The 18,054-nt window shown below is 44.2% G+C and overlaps 1 protein-coding gene across 2 annotated transcripts in view; it reads left to right on the forward strand.

Annotated features, from left to right (window-relative positions):
* PHKG1 (phosphorylase kinase catalytic subunit gamma 1) overlaps positions 1-18,054 on the forward strand; it is a 198,656-nt gene that overhangs the window by 153,796 nt on the left and 26,806 nt on the right. For both annotated transcript variants that reach the window (XM_069226886.1, XM_069226887.1), the window contains exon 6: positions 11,942-12,105. In XM_069226886.1, the coding sequence (XP_069082987.1) occupies positions 11,942-12,105 (164 nt within the window). The remainder of the gene's footprint in view (positions 1-11,941; positions 12,106-18,054) is intronic.

Consider the following 18,054-nt stretch of genomic DNA (forward strand, 5'->3'; position numbering starts at 1 on the left):
AGTATAAAGTGAAACCAAATGTCTATATTGTCAGTCATATCCTTCAGGGGCACCTTGAATACTCCTAAGCTCACCCAGTCTGGCTTTATGGTGAAATTAACCCTGAAAATATTGCTGAGCTTTCTTTCAATCTTCTTTCAAAAAGGTCTGATTTTGGAACATTGGTCCAACGTCTGGAGCAAAGATCTGCACATGTGCTTAGAATGCCAGTAGGTGACATTATTAACATTTCTCATACTTTTTTTTTTCTATTAGGTATACATGGTGCTCTGTGAATGAACAACATCTACATTAGGCTGTTGAGGAGGATATTTTAAATTTAGGAAGTAAATAATTAAAAAGATCAGTGTATGTTTTTTCATTAAAATATTATAGTCTTGGGATTTTCCATGTTTTGTAACCAGCCTCTTTGTTTTAATTAACAAGGGGGGATTAGGCTCATTCACAATTTTGTAAACGGATGCTGCCATGCCTTTTCCAATTAAGGGCTATAAAGACTTCAGTATACTAGGCACTGACTGCATCAATTTGATACTCAACAAGACACTTAGGCCCTGATTCTAAGCTTGGCGGTCGGCGGGAGCCGCCCGCCAAGCGGGAACCGCCAGAAGACCGTACCGCGGTCAAAAGACCGCGGCGGTCATTCTGGGTTTCCCACGGGGCTGGCGGGCGACCGCCAAAAGGCCGCCCGCCAGCCCAGCGGGAAACACCCTTCCCACGAGGAAGCCGACTCAGAATGGAGCCGGCGGAGTGGGAAGGTGCGATGGGTGCAGTTGCACCCGTCGCGAATTTCAGTGTCTGCAAAGCAGACACTGAAATTCTTTGTGGGGCCCTCTTACGGGGGCCCCTGCAGTGCCCATGCCATTGGCATGGGCACTGCAGGGGCCCCCAGGGGCCCCACGACACCCCATACCGCCATCCTGTTCCTGGCGGGTGAACCGCCAGGAACTGGATGGCGATATGGGGTGCCAGAATCCCCATGGTGGATTCCCATGGGCAGCGGAAAGTCGGCGGTACACCGCCGGCTTTCCGCTTCTGGCCGCGGCTGTACCGCCGCAGTCAGAATGCCCGGCGGTGCACCGCCAGCCTGTTGGCGGTGCTACCGCCGTACCGCCAGGGTCAGAATGACCCCCTTAGTTTGATGAAGTTGTAAAAACTCGATGTTTACAAGTCTGAATCAGTGATGCAGTTCTGCAGATGATAAAGGATGAAATTAGATCCTGAAGTCTAAGCACCCTAAGAAGTCGTTCCTAAACACTCAATTTGGAGGATGAGTTTCATTTTTTGCTTTAATATTGTTCCATAAGGAACCAATACTATCCTCAAACCAAATGTTAGCTTTCTTGTCTAATATAAGGATTGCTTGTACTGTGTCCAATTTTGAACAGTGCTTTTTAATTTACTAACCATAAAGGGAAGGTGGGCCCAAATGTAGAGTCAATAAAGCACTAGATCCATTTAGCCACTAGAAAAGCAGTCTGATAATCGCAATAAGCTGGTTATTGTCAGCTCACATTGGTCCCTGTTCAACCTAAAGTTTGCTTACACAATTCACTGCTTTCTAGTCAAACAAATTGATTTTTTTTTAGGTATCCATAGATTTGATGAAGTTGCTAAGTGGTCCCTGTGATGACACTGTGATTACATAATTATGATGGGTGTTAAAATAATTTTGTTTGCTTCGACCCAACACCACCATGAGAGATTTGTAGGAGGCCAGTATCAGAGATCTTCTCTAATGTTATGGCCACATTCCTAATAGATGTGCCTTTTGTGAAGTTTTCAATCAGTGATAAGCTCAAATACTTTAGAAGGCCTTTATGGCATATCACTTCCCAGTCGCCACTCATATCTTTAGTGCAGTGTATTTTGTGCAGCATGCATTTCATTTAGTTCATGTTCAGTTTATAACTCAAAACAAGAATGTAATCATTGATAATCTGCAGTGTGGCTGAAATCGAAGGTTCCTCCTCTGAGACTAAGAGAATAATATAATCTACATAAGTAGGAAGTGGATAGGATTGGGTGCCAATCTTTGTTCTTTAAACGTGTTCTCATCCTTTAAAGCCTTGCTTTCAGCAGAGTTTCTAACCTCCTTCATTAGCAGGAGTAATGGGGAACTTGCAGCATTGTTTATATCTTCTCTCAACTCAAAGGAATATTAATCCAGCTCATTCGACTTGAAGAACACTGTATTGTGTGACAGAGCGCAGTGGTGCAACGAGGAAAAGAGTTGTCTAAATTAGCATTGTTGGGATCAGTGTATTAGGGTTGCTCAGATGTTTGGCCACAGGGAATAACACATTTCTCTGCAAAGTTTTTTTTTGTTTCTCTTTGTTAAGTTTTGTAATTCCAAAGCTCTGGGTACCCTTTGAAAGATCCGTGGTTACAATGGAAGCCTCTCATCACATGCAGTAATTTTGTGATATATAAGTAATATGCTAACACCCAAGTACAAGTTGTTAAATACCATATTCAGAGTGTCCATATAGGTATGACAGTATTTATGATGACGTTGGAAAGAGGGTATCACTGTCCACCCGAAGCGCCAGGAGCTGAGGGGGGCTCCAAATGTCTTTGGGGTGAGATTTCACCATCATCAGCGCCCAGTGGTATTCAAGTCTTTCTTGCAATATGTTGCGTCCCTGAGCCAGCCACCAGGTTTGGGGATTATGCACCTTCCCATATGCATTGCTACCTTTCTCTTCATAAGAAGTAGCAGCATTGCCATCAGGCAGCTGATGCCAGCTGGAATATCCCTAACAGGGTCGTGAGCATAGTTCTGGCATGGGAATTTCTATCATCGAGTCTTTACAATTGAGAATTGTACCCAATAGCCAGCTATTCTAGCGCATCTCTAAGTAAGGTGGGTGCAAGACATCAACTCGTGCAGCACTGCAACGCTCATATTACGCCTTTAGGACTAGGCCCATTCTTTGTTGGCTCGCGGGTAGGCTATAGGTGCTGTGGAGAAACTTTACTTATATTATCCTCAATCTGTAGTTGGGCAACAACATGCTAGTTTGGGAGAAACAATACCTCACTTTTTCTTCAGTTACGTCATTGCCTAGGTCTGTCTGCCATTTGAGCAGTGCTTTGGCTGTGAGCACAGAGGGGCCTTGTCTTGCATGTTAAAGTACAGGCAGGTGATGAGTCGTCTGGGGGAGAAATTGCCCAGCACTCAGTCTAAAACTGGCAGGGGTGCTGGTTCACAGGGAAATGTGCTCTGTGCTGCACAGTCTGTAGTACGTCTAGCGGGGTGCATGGGGAGCGGGCCTGCAGGTCCAGCAGAGATATGAATTTGTTCAAGGGGTCCGAAGTCTCCAGGCCCAGCCTGTGCAGCTGACATTTGGCAGATGCATCTCTGGTGGGGTGGTCAGTGTTGGGATATCAGTGAGTAGAAGGCCTGGTGAATATAGGTAGTCCAGTTGGGCTCTACCGTGGAGACCGTGCCAAGCCCATTCAGTGCAACTGACAGTGTCAACCCCCTCGCATGGGCCCGCTGGTCTAGTGCAAAATCCTGATCACATGGGGCAGTTTTTCTGCAAAGTTAATCATGTGGTTGAATAGCCTAATGTTGTTGCTTTAATGATTGGCTTTGAGGAATCCCATCTGTGACATAGGCCCTCATTATGAACATGGCGGGATAGCCTGCCGCCGACCATGCTGACGGTCGACGGAAGACCGCCAGTGGCGGCGGCAGGCATCCTGCCATATTCTGATGCCTGGAGCCTCACCGCCATTGATGGCGTTGAGGGCCGCCATGCTGGCGGTCGGTGGCGGGGTGGATGCTGCTCTACCCTCAATGCCACGCCAGTCCAGACATCACCACGCCTATAATGATGCAGTCATATGTGTGGCGGTGTATGGAGGTGTGGCAATGCCGGCGGAGCAGCATCCTAGGAGCCTGTGCCATCCCGGAGCAGCGCCACGGAACAGGTAAGTGCTGCCTGAGAGGGAAGGGGGGAAGGGTGTGGGTGTGTGTGTGAGTGAGTACGTACATGGGTGGGGTGTTTGTGAATGGGGGATGTGTGTCTGCGTGTGCGTATGTCGGAATATGGGTAAATATGTATGTGGGAGGTTTGGGGGGGGGGACCTGTAGGGGGGGGCGGATGGTGAAGGGGGTTCGTGAGGGCCTACAGGGAGATAGGAGGAAGGATGGATGGAGAGGTCGATTTTCGGGGTTCTGGTGGTGGGTGGTTGGGGGCGGGTCTAAGGACTTGGGGAGGGTCAGGTGTGGGTTGTGGCAAGGGGGGGCTGGCATGTCACATACAGGTGACAGGAAGGAGAATTCCTGTCACTCGTATGCTTTCTGCCAGGGATTAACTGGCGGGGTGTCCCGCCAGGAAATCCCTGGTGGAAATGGGAACATTATCCCACCGCCGGTCTAGCATCCACCGCCAGGTCGAAAGTGCCTACCATCGGCCCAGCGGTTGAATCTGGCCTGGCAGTGAGTAGTAGTGAACTGCCTGCTTTGCAGCCAGTTCACTACTCTTTTCATTATATGGTGGTCTGAACCGCCATGCCGTTGGCGGTAATTCCTGCCACCACCGGCAGCGTGGTCAGCACTGCCATGTACATAATGAGGGCCAAAGTAATCAATGAAGTAAGTACTTTAAGCAGTTATCCAGAATTGTTGCATACCGTTTTGTTTCAGAATTTAATGAGATAGGGCAATAAGTTGCAGGCTTTGAGAGATGTTTGACTTTCTTGTGTATCAGAACTCTAAATGCCTCCGTTGCTATACCTGTAACCACACCTTATTTCTTATTTCATAAAGAGAGAATAAAGAGACACGTTCTTAGTACCAGAACTGTTTGAAAGGTCTTGTACAATGCATTAGGTAAGCTGTCAGGACATGGCAACTTTTCATCTGGAAGTTGGGGAAAGGTCAGAGTAATTTCCTTTTCAGACAGTGGGATATTTTAAATTAATTTTGTTCTGGAGATGTTTAGGAAGATTTAATTTACTTAAATACTCTTGTGTGAATTTTCCTTTTCAATCAAATTACATGTACATATTTCTTTGTAGAAATCTTTATGAATTTACAGGACTTGTATTGTCAGTTGTGACTGCCCCTCGTCCCTTTTGACAGTGTTAATGTGAGATCTTGTATTTTGTGTTTTTAAACAATTTAGCCAGTAATCCTAAAGCTACCTTCACTTCACAATGTAACTTAGCCTTTGCTCTCCTATTAAATAACCTGATTTACAGTTTGCTAATTCACAGTTTAGATTTTTAAATTCATCATGAGTGGTATAGTGATTAGACGTCATATGCTAACTTTCTAAATGATAATTTTTTCTCTCTAGTTGGATGAATATTTTTAACTGGTTTTATTTAGTTTAGTAGCAAAACCAATCATGGTACGCCTAACATAAGCTTTCATGGAATCCCACAAAAGAATTCAAATTATTTTGTGGACAGTATTACCTCTGGAAACATTACATAAACCATCAGTAACTCTTTCTGCTTGACTGACCGTTCACTAATTCTATAATTAAGTCCTAAAATGTACCTTTTGGGATTGTCCTGTCAAGGTACAGATCAGCTCAATTACTAAGTTTACAGGTTTGCTTATTTTGGGAGCACCAACCAGGAGATACTCAAATCTATTATAAGATTAATGGAGAAAAGAATCAAAGGTAAATTCTTGACCCATAGGATTTTGGTCTTTCCCCGGGCCAACGTAATATTAATTCGGAAGATTGCAATCTGTAATCCCTTGTGATTCGCTGCAGTCACAGGGATAATGGTCACCATCCCTATGTCTGTATTTCAAAGTGGAAAACTTTTTTTTTTAAAGCAGGCTGTGTTCATTATAGAAATCAGTACTGCTTTTTTCCTTAAGGGGCACATTTTTTACTACCCCAACTTTGGGGGTCTGTAACTCATCAATAGCTTGCACCCACAACTGCTCCCATAAATCATTGATACATTTTTTTCAGAATCGGAAATGGGAGGTGGGAGCGATCCCGTTTTCATGCCCCCTCCTGTTTTGGATTGGGAAAGGATTCCAAAAGTCCTTTGATTTCCCAATACATACAAATAGCTTATGTACATAAAGAAAAGTCCTTTTGCAGTCACAACCAAATTTGTGATTTTGGAAATTGCATGGTTTGCCATATCAAGAAGGCTATGTACATAAGGTCTATGCTTTTAAATATGAGCGTTTTGTTTGGAGCTGACCACTACAGCATCGTCAGTCTTCAGGTGTGTCAATGATCCACTTTGTATCCACTGACCCCTGATGTTTTGGAGGGAGAGGATGAGTTGCTCGAGCTGAACACTTTAAAGGGTATGGAGAAAATACATACATAAAGGGCTCCTGACACAGACACTGTGGAGAGACCAACACTGAGTCACTGGGGGACCGGACTACTGCTTTTAAAATGTGTATTTTAGGGTAAGGCTCTACCCATGATGATATGTCTCTTGCCCAACATACGGTTTCCTTATGAGTGCCCCAGCACGGCGGGTGTTAATTCCACACCCCTGGCATTATTGATAATGGGTGTCTTGTTAACTTCGAAGGTGAAAAAATAATGGTTGCTATGGGTTAAAACCAGGCAATGAATAAGGAGAAATTAACAAGGGAATAAGAAATTTCACATTTTACCCCACAGTTTCCTACCCAACATTTTGTCTGCTAAATGCTTTCAACCGCCGAAATCTTGAGAAGAAACATGACCGATGCGCAGTGTTACTATAGACCATGTAATTCAGAGTGGGGCCGAAACTCTGTTACAAGCCCCATTTGGAATTCTGGGCAACTGGAGGCCTGCTGTCTGGGCTTTGGGCGCATTTTCCTACTTTTCCTATGCTCAATAGACCAATTTTCCTCTTTGCTCAAGCTCACATTGGTAGCTATCCTGACATAAAGACCATAGATTCCTATCAGAGGTTTCTTGACCGAATCAGTTGACCAAGGATCAAACTTCCCTTTCAGCCCCACTTGCTCCATCACTCAGTAAGAGAGATCACTCACAGGCACAGGAGACCTGCAGTATTTATCTGCCATGACATGCAGTAAAGCAACATTTTCCTTCTAAAAAGGGTCATTGCTGGTTGATGCTACTTCACTTGAAGCAGATATTACTTCGTTAGAAATGTTTAAAGCTCTTCAATCTCTTAAAAAAAAAAAACAAAGGTAAAACTCCTGGTCCGGATGGATTTACAGTGGATTGTTTTTTACATTTTTCTGATATGTTACTTCCCAAACTTTTTCAGCTTTTTCAATTCTTCATGGGTTCTGGTTGTACAGGGAGAACATTTCAGGAAGCTTCGATTTGACTAATTCCAAAGGAGGGTAAGGATCATACTTTCTGTAAAAATTATAGACCAATCTCTCTTCTCAATACAGCTTATAAAATCTTTGCTAAATTATTAGTCCTACATCTTGATACCCTTTTACCTGCGCTGATAAGTAAGGAACAAACGTGTTTTGTTAAAGGTAGACTTGCTTCTGACAATTCTAGAATATTCTTTAATGTACTCAGCAAAGCTCCCGCTCTGTCATACTCTTTAGCGGCAATTTCCATAGATGTTGAGAAAGCGTTTGACAGGTTAGACTGGTCTTTTCTATTAAAAGCTTTAGCTTGGCATGGTTTAGGGCCTAATTTCATTTCATTTATCTTTGCTTTATCAATCCCCAATGGCATCGATATCTGTAAATGGGAAATTGTCTAGATATTTTGTATTACGCCGAGGTGTACGTCAGGGGTGTCCTCTCGCTCCACTCCTATTTATTCTAACTCTAGAGCCCTTTCTATCCAGTATTAGAAATAACATTAAAATTGAAGGTTTCCAGTATGGCGAGAACCATTTAAAATTAACGGCGTATGCAGATGATATACTTTTATATTGCTCAAATCCTGAGCTCACGGTTCCGTCTCTACTTCGGGAAATTGAGGATTTTTCTTTGATTTCAGGTTATAAAATAAATCCGGATAAAACTGAAATCCGCTCTGTAACAAAATTTTGTTTTAGAGCATCGTTTGATACTACTGGTTTTCACTGGAATTCTTCCAAGATTAATTAGTTAGGTATTTGGTTCACCTCATCCATTAAAAGGTCCATTGAAGTAAATATCTCAGATGGGGTCGTCTTGACTCTATTAAAATGATGAATTCTCCTAACATTATATATATCCTATCCATGATTCCGCTTCCTCTACCTGGTACCTTTTTTACACAATTGGACTCCAGATTGTCTAAATTCCTCTGGAACAATAAAAAATCTAGAATTTCCCTTAGTCATCTTCGTCATTCTAAACAGGAGGGAGGAGTCAATTTTCCTGATTTTAGATTGTATCACAAATCCTTTTGTTTGCGTCAAGCTTCTAGATGGATCACCCTGTCAGGCTCTAGGTTTACCCCCTTATGATTGGATATTGAATGTTCTTTTCTTTTGCCTTTTTCCCCTAGTGAGGTTGTATCCTTTTCTTATAATATTTTGCTTATCTCCTCTCAGCTTCTTGAACATACTTGTGCTCTTCTGCGTTCTCACTATTTACCTCTATCTGTCTCTCACTCCTCTTTTCTGAATTCCCCTATTTGGCATAATTGTCTTATCACTATCAATAAAAAAAACATTATTTTGGAAATCCTGGCGACAAAGAAATATAGCGTGGGTCAAGGATTTATTCTCCAATGATACTCCACTTTCTTTTTCACAATTCTAACTTCTATTTCATTGTCCCAATTCATTTATGCCTAAATATCTTCTCCTTATTAATATTATTCTTGATGTACTTTTTTCCTTGCCTTCCCCTTCTTCTTCTTCGGAATTACCCTTTTCTTTGTCCTCCTTTCTTACCTCATATCCTAAGGCGTCAAATATATATAAACTTTATCAGTCTCCTATTTTGATGCGTCCTAAATCTAAAATTGAGTCTCCATGGGAATTGGATTTGGGATGTACCTGGACTGTTTCCTTTTGAAATAAGGTGTGGCATCGATCCTATAAAATATCTAGATCAGCTTCTACCACACAGTCCCTTTTCTTTCTTTATCACAGACTTTATTTTACCCGGTTCTACTATAGCAACATTTTCTGTATCCTCCACTTCAAACTGCTGGTCCTGCGATAGCCCAAAGGGAGATCTTATGCATATCCTTTTTGAATGTCCTCCTACTGTCTCTTTTTGGAGAAAGATTTGGTGTCAGCTTACCTCAATTTTTCATTTACGATCCCAATTATCTCCCTAAGTGCTTTTTCTAGGTAGTCTCTCTGCTGACATTGTTTCAGATGATGATTATTTAAAGTTGTTGGATCTCATGTTAGCTTTAGCCTTTCAACAAATTACTCTTAATTGGAAAAAATCATCCAACATTTCCTATGAGGCTTGGTGGAATAATGTTTGCCACTACCATAGACTAGATATTGCTTTTACCTCTTTATGCTGCCCCTCCATAAATAGACATTTGTATTGGTTACCTTTGACTGATTATCTTAATGCTGTTGCTTGTAATTCTACTAATTGTACATTATCTGAGAATTTTAAGCCACCATGAATTCTTTATTTTCTCTGTTCTTGAGTGAATTTTAATTTAGCTTAACTTTATGCTTTATTGAATATTACTTTTTTCTTTTATTTAGCTGTTGAAGATCCAATGTATCTTTTTCATTGTGACTGGTCTTGTTCCCTTTTTCATTGTTTCTTCCCCATTTTATACTTTTAAAGTGTTAAACCGCTTTTACAATTCCTTTTAAAATTACATCATTATCTTTGTGACAGATATCTTTTATTGTTAGTATGTGACCCATATGTATTTTGATTTTAATAAAGCTGATTTACCTTAAAAAAAGGGTCATTGCTTCATCACCAAAATAGAATGTATGTTCTAGAGTTGATTGAGCAAATGATTACCAAGACCTACCCCAAAATGCACTGCGATACTTGATATACTAATTTCCCTGTGAAATAGATAAATGTTGTTAATGGGCACACAACCCTTATTTCAGGTTGTACAGAGATGTTGTTTTCTCACTAGCCTTTGCATTACTGTGTGGCTAAATCCACTCACTGTTTGATTTCATTGGCAAATAAGTTTTCAACACGACATGGACCGAAGCATCACTTTTCTGGGCTGTGTTGTAACTTAACCAGCTGCACTGGGGCTGGGTGATCCCCAGTTAAATGGAAAGCTCCTTAGTGAAGAGGTCTCCCAGAAAACAGATGAACACAATCAAGAGACGTATTGCTTCTTCAGCAGTTCATACAAACGGGAAAGTCCATACTGACGTCTGGAATGTGATAAATCTGTTGTTCAAATAATCTTACTGCCTTTTAAAATAAAATCATGTAACTGTGGCTCACTTCTTGTGAAAGTCCCATCCAAATATATTTAGGTGAATTTGAAGAGTGAAAAATGCAGACCAGTTGCATCCAAGTAGAGTGCTCCAAAAATATTGTGAGAGTTAATTTCTATGCAGAATTTAGTATCAGATGGAGACGAGTTTTAATAAATAGTTTTGTCCCATAAGGAGATGTACACGTCAGCCTCGTTCCAGATTCCACGTAACACCCTCTTTCAGTCTGTCCACCGACCGACCTCAAACTTTGAACCCACGAGCTCCACTGATGAACTTGGTCAGCATTTCATATTTGCTTCATACACAGCCCATCTAAAATGCAACAGGTAGATAATATTATTATATTTTTGAGAGTGGGAAAGTATAAAACCCAAACTTGTCACATTCCACAGGAAGGTAGGATTTTGGCTGAGGAGGCCGTATTTAAAATTCTTGCCAATAGTTGTCATTTATTTCTGTGTCTCTGGTTGACAAAGATGTTGATATCAGTCGAAAAATCCCAGCCAATCACGGTCTCACCTCCATCTTGGTGAATCCCACAGGGGTCTCTATCATATGCAGAGCAGCCTGCCTTCAGTGTAAAACTAGACTGCATGGTCAAGTGACCATGTTTAATGAGTTGTGTGAGTCTTAAGCGGTTTGTAGTGCACGCACAGGTTGTTGTCGTATCTAGATGTGTAAATCCACAGTTATTTCTGAGCGTTTGTCCTGGGTTACTCTATAGAGCAGTTGTTCCCAACCTGTGGTCCGGGGACCCTTGGGGGTCCGTGAAGTCTTCTCAGGGGTTCCGCAAGAGCCTAGAGAATTAAAAAATATTAACAAATATTGACAATTAGGTCCCCAGCTTCCAGTAATGACTGAGGCGAGGGGTCCCCGGATTCCCATAATGATTCAGTGGGGGTCCCTGGGTTCCATTAATGTTAAAGTGGGGGTCCACAGAAATCAAAAGGTTGGGAACCACTGCTATAGAGGTTTAGAGAAGGTTTCTGAGGGCTTTCCTTTCGGTGATGAGTGTTGGTTGAGCGCTGATGTGGTGGGGGAAATTGTTCCAGAGACCCCGTGATTGAATCGATGTGGCAGTCATCTTGGATATGACATATTTGTGGACATCTGGCTTGTTGAAACTAAAACTATTGGCAGATATTGAGTGGCTGGTGGGCTCACAGTGTGGTGTTTGCGGCGGTGGCGTGGAGTGGTGGCAGTGATGGATTCCATGGGGTGAGTACTCACACAGTCTGGTCTGACACAGAGGCAATGGAGGTTTCTTAAGAGGGATACGTGAAATGTCTTTTTGTGACCCCCCCCCCCTCTTTTGTCCCTTGGCTGCACTTTGTAAAGGGAGAAAGAAGAAGAGAAAAGAAAATATTGCAAAAGGGAAAAAGCCAGGGTCGAAAAAGAACCTGGAAGAGTGAGATAAAGAGAGAGAAAGTGGAAGTTGGTGGAAGAAAGAGGTACAAAGTGGAGGCAAATCTAGACAGCTTTGGATTCGGCAACCCCAGCACTCAGTTCACAGCTCCAGGCTCCTAAAGAAGATATTGGGTCTCTGTGCTGATATTACGGTAAAATAAACGCTGGAAAGTGTGTTCTCTTACCAGAACAGCTCTGTTTTCCTTTGTTGCTCTAGGAAAATCATGCGCGCTCTGCTGGAAGTGGTTTCCTACCTCCATTCCCTCGACATTGTCCACAGAGACCTGAAGCCGGAGAACATACTTCTTGATGACGACAGGAATATCAGGCTGACCGACTTTGGCTTTTCCGTTCAGATCTCCGAAGGGGAAAAACTCAGAGGTAAGAAACACTCCCCCAGGTATCTACACGCTGTTATTCCTCCTGGTAAACGTACTGCGTGGCTTATATTTTGCACATAGGGCTATTTATTGAATAGCGTACACTCTGTTGACAGTGATCTGATGGAGGAGTTTCATAGCGTGAAATACACGGCTACATGCGGTTAAACGATAAAACACATTGAGACAGACCATTGATGCCTCTCAGTATTTGCACTCTGACACATAATTCTCTACTAGTCACCTGTGAAAACGACACTGCAAATTTGGTACGACGATGCTAGTGTAAATTTTCTCGCCATCACTGCAATTTTGGTAACCTGGACAACACTTCTTGTCCTTGCTACAATTTAATTGGTGGAGCACAACATTTCATTTAATCATTTGTGTCTCCTGGTGCACAGCACGTTATACACGAGGGTGCATTAATCTGTTAGCTTTTCAGTCAGCCAGCCAAACAGAGTAATAACAGGTTTGTTGGTTTATACTGCAGTTATGGCAGATGTTTTAAGGCATGGTGAAAGTCGGCAATCGCCCAGGGCCCTCACCTTCCAAGAAGCCCCTGGAAAACTGAACCTTAGTATTGTTTGACATTATGTGGGCTTGAAATTGATAATAAAATTCAAACTTGCTCTGTACAGAGACCCCTAAAAACTTGTTTTGCCCAAGGCCCCCCAAATCCATGATGACCTTGACAATTATGCCTCTTCATTTGTTTACCATAGCTCAACTTTCATGAAAGTGAAATTCTTAAAGTTGCCCCGATCCACCAATAGACTTTCACCAGATAGAACAAACTAGTTTTTAACTGTACAACAGTGTCTCCGTGTTCCGTAGATCCTGTATTCCCCTCCCCCTGCCCTCCAACAATACATTTAGATATGCACGATAATGTATTCGCCGCCCTGGTCCACTGTATATCCGGATTTCGTTCTTAAGTAGTGACCGTGAATGGTGATGCCTCTGTAGGTCGCCCATGCACCCCATATTTTCGTGTGTTTTGGGGGGCATTCTTGAGCCTTGTAAATCAGGTGCTCTCTATTTACTTCACATGAAACAAGGTTGTATAGCAACCACCTCCATCAATAACACTACACAATAGAAAATATGGCACAATACACACCAAACATGAACACGGAATTGCACATATCCTATTTACAACCCCATTTGGGGGCAGCATAGTGCAGAAAGACCCTTTGAGATAAAGTGACACATCAAACATTTCTGACAGCTCCAGAGACCACATAGCGCATTGGTCCCTGCCGGGGCATCCTGTGACTCTTGGTCACACCCCACATAACATAATATAATCTCCTGGGTACCCGAGGTAGGGTCAGAAGTGTAGGGCCACCAACAGGTCAGCCCCCCTTCCAACCAGCCTCACCCCTGCAAGGCTTCTCCTAAAGGAGGCAGCCAACTGGGCAACTTAGTGCTCTCAAGAATCAGTGCCGTTATTCGGCTACAATGGGCCACAGGGCGGAGAAGTCACTGGCAAATCTGCCCTCCCCCCACCAAGATCTCTTTTTTCCTGCAATTGCCCCAAAGCTTGTTTGTAGGAAAGCGTCAAGCCCAGCCCCTGACAGGTGAATGCCTTCTTCGTCAAAGAATTCAAAATTAGCCATGTGTAGTAGCCCATGCCTGAATGTGTCTATGGATGCCATCCTTAGAATAGCCTTCCCTGAATGGTTTAGCTTTTTCACTGACCTGTTAATATTCGCTGGATTAGCATCACCAGGCCATCTCCCCCGAGGGATGACCTCTGACCACAATAAGATGGTGCCCGAGAGCAAATGGCGCACTTTACCAAACATCGATATGAGCCCCTCACGGACTCCCCGCCTCCCCATTGGGATCATGTCATTCCCCCTGACATGAACAAGGAGAATGTCCGGCTTGGGAAGCCAGCCAACCTCAAGAGCTTCACTCAACAGAGCTGGCAAGTGTATTAACTGATGGATGGCCACACCCAACCATTGGTGCTCTGGTTCTGGACTCATCTCCCAGCAGGTGTTATGGAATCTCTCTGCTGCACTGCTACCTACTGAATCCCCAATCCAACATACCTTGAAGTTTTTTCCTGTAACGAAACAAAGGGAGGCTGCAGCTCACTGTCCTTCAAAGTAGGGGTGGAGGAACAAGAAGTATTAGGAGGGGGGAGAGCTCTACCTACTCCCCCTATGCCAAGTGAGGTCGGGCGTAGCGTTCAAAGCAATTGGACTTCCATCTTCCAATAGCCTTAATTCTCTCTGGAAACATTCCCATTCCTGCCGCAGTTGTAGCTGCACCAATCTTAAAAGAGTGTGAAGTAAAACCTGCTGTGGGCACTCCTAACACTCCTAGGGCCTTCTGGCAGATCCGTGTGAACTGTGCCCTAGCCATGGGGGCCCCATTTGCATGTACCAGGAAATTGGGGTGTCCCTCCTGTGGTCTGACCCGCAGGTAATCTCTAGCCAGAGAAACCGGACAGACATAGCTGTCTGATCGTGGACTACTTTTTTCTCTATTTTCCACGTGATTTCGCTTGGCAGAAGTTGAGCGCTTTACACATTTAATTTCACTTTTTTGGGTTACCTACATAAAAGCACTTTTGCCGATAGATGAAAAGTCGGGTTAGGAGTTTACAACGCGATCAGCTCTAACATGAGCAAACGCGAGACCCGTTGCATTGCAAATGCTTGTTTTGGTTGCTGTGCTGTATAACAGATTCTGTGTGTCGCACAGTAGGTAAGCGGTCCCACAACCAGGCCTGGCCAGTGGACACGTGCAGTGGATGTGCCGCCAATGCTCCAAATGCAAGGCCATCTGAGCCTGTCTGCACCTGGACTGTGCCCAGCACCAGAAACCCTCGTTCTCCTCTTAACCACCTCTGCCTTGCTACACTTCTCCGTGCTCTTAACCCCGGTCGCCTTCACCACACTGGTGCCACACTGAACCACACAACTTGGCAAGAGCATTCACATGTGCCTCCTACAAGTTCTCGTGCACTCTCCCACACCTTACACCCAACACTCCCACAAGTGAAACACCACGGAGATATGGAACCTACTGCACGATCAGGCTCCGGACCTGCTCTTTCCCAGGGAAACATGGCTAAACCAAAACTCGGCAATGGACATCACTACAGCAGTCCCCACCGACTACACGATTGGCAAGCTAGACTGTCAGCACAAGCCTAGAGGTGGAGTCGCCATCACATTCTAAGATGCAGTCAGCTGCACCACCGACACGAACACCCCATCAGCTACATGGAAAACCTCATGTTCAAGATATTCATCACAGCCAACCTCTCCCTAGTAGAACCCTCACATACAGATCACCAGAATCCCACACCAATTTCACCAACATCATTACGGACTTCATCACACCCCTCTTTATCAATGCCAGCACCTTCATCCTCCTTGGAGACCTTAACTTTCACCCAGAAGACCTCACTGACCCAAAGTATATGGTCGTTCTAGAAAACCTTGGAAACCTTAGCCTCCCCAAGCACATTACCCACCCCACCCACACAACGGGACACTTATAGGACTTGATTTTCTTGTCAGTCAGCAGCATCACAGTGGACAAGCCAGCAACCATGACCTATACAGACCACACTCTTGTCAGTTTCAGCATACTCATCCTGCACAGTCTTACCATCACCTCAACCGCCCTCTGCAGCTGGAAATGCATCTCAGAAGAGGGATGAGCTTTTGCCCTATCCGAGCAGTGTCCCAAGCATATGAGCAACTTGCTGAAAGCCATCAAGAACCTGAACATCTGGATCACCACATGCGCCTACACCCTGGCTTCCCTCAAGTGCAACCCAATGGCAAGAGCTAGACCACGGGCCAGTTTGTACCTAGAGGAACTCAGGCTGGTGAAGCACCACTGAAAGAAACTTGAGTGCAAATGGAGAACAAGTCAAGACACCGCAGATAAAGATATCTTCAAATCAGCCCTAAGACGCTGCCACTGGCAGATACGGAACTTCAAGCTTGCAGCTCTTGTGGATTCCATCAAGAACAGCACTAAGAGCAGCAAGGAAATGTTCGCCATCATCACGCATTTTCGCTGTGCTTTCTGCTGCCTCTAGCAACATCACCCCCTCACAAGAGCTTTGCCACAAGATCTTGGAATTATTCTGTAACAAAATCACCTCCATATACAGCGGCTTTGATCTTCAACTAGACCCAATCACCATAGAAACTCAACTGTCCATCTCAGCCGATGAACAAACCTCGTGGCCTGCCATCATCATAGTCAAAATTGCTGCTACTATGAAGGCCATCCACTCAGGGGCTCCATCTGACCTGAGCTCCCAGCACTCTTCACCAAAGGGCTTCTACCGATCAGCAAAGCACTGAACACTTCCATCGGCACAGCCACATTCCTAGACACCTGATACATGCTACAATCATCCCAGGCTTAAAAAACCATCCGCTGACACAGCTACACTTTCCAACTACAGACCCATCTCTCTCCTACCATTCCCGGGGGAGGTTTCAGAGAAAGTAATCAGTTGATGCCTCACCAGTCACCTAGCCAACCACAAGCTCCTCTATATCTCTTAGTCCGAATTCAGGCCCAACCACATTACAGAAACAGCACTTAACGTCATTACACGCAACATCCGCATGATCTTTGACAGAGGAGACACGCCAGCCCTCATTCTTCTGGACCTCTGCAGTATTTGATACGGTCTCACACACCATCCTCATCAGGTTGCCTGGATGAGATTGGCATCCAAGGATTCACTGGATCTGCTGCTGCTTAACAGAGAGAACCAGAGATATAATGCACTATCAGGTTGGCACCTTACTCCTTGGAAGCCTGCAAACTTATCTGTGGAGTACCTCAAGGTTCTTCGCTCAGCCCCACTCTTCAACACATACATGATCTTTCTGGCCAACATAACATCATTCACGTCCACAACATCAACATCCTCTCCTACGCCAGTCACAAGCATCTCATACTCTCCTTCTGGGACAAGATCCCGAGCACAAGAAACAAGTTCACCACCTGGATGACCGAACCCGCTAACTGGATGAAAACCAACTGTCTGAAGTTCAACACTAACAAGACAGAAATAGTGATCGTCGGCTAGAACCCCTCACCATGGGACTGCAACTAGTGACTGGCCAAACTCAGACCCACACTCAGAATCCAGTCCTGGAACAAAGAATAATCATTGATGGCAAACTGGACATGACTGTACAGGGTAACACCATCACTGCATCCTGCTTCCACACCCTAGAGATGCTGAGGAATATCTTCAAATTGCTCCCTGGGTACACTAGAAAAAGTGTCACTCAATCCCTAGTCACCAGCCTATTGGACTATGGAAGCACGCTCTATGCCGGGATCACCAAGCAACTCACTCGAAGACTACCAACAGTCCAGAACTCGCAGCAAGACTCCTCCTCAACCTTTTACACAGAACATTCATCACACCACACCTCAGGAAACTCCACCTGCTCCTGACACACACACGCGCTCAATTCAGAGTCCTCCCACACACATTCGACGCACCTCACAACTCGGGCTCCACCTACCTGAGCAGTCACATCTCCTTCCACGAACACCCACACACCTTTGCTCCACAGGAATTCTACTCATACACATGCCACGCATACACATAACCACATTAGGAGGATGGGCATTCTCTTACATAACTCCTAAACCATGGAACGGCCTCCTACTCTGTATCAGGCTCCTCCTTTCTTCTTGATTTTTGCAATAAGCTGGAGACCTGGCTTTTCAGTTAATCACCGCTCCATAGGCAGAGCTAGAGATGCACAACTGCTCAGCTCTAGGGAACCCTCGAGGGTGATAGTGCGCTTTACAAATACATATAATATAACACACGCTGCTTATGAATTTCCACCCTTTCCTAATTTATTATTAATGCCATTTCTAAATTCTTACTGCTGCGAAAGAGGAACACTGCTTATCTATATTTTAAAAATAA

The sequence above is a fragment of the Pleurodeles waltl genome, chromosome 3_2 (genome assembly GCF_031143425.1).
Source record: "Pleurodeles waltl isolate 20211129_DDA chromosome 3_2, aPleWal1.hap1.20221129, whole genome shotgun sequence".
Classification (NCBI taxonomy): Eukaryota; Metazoa; Chordata; class Amphibia; order Caudata; family Salamandridae; genus Pleurodeles; species Pleurodeles waltl.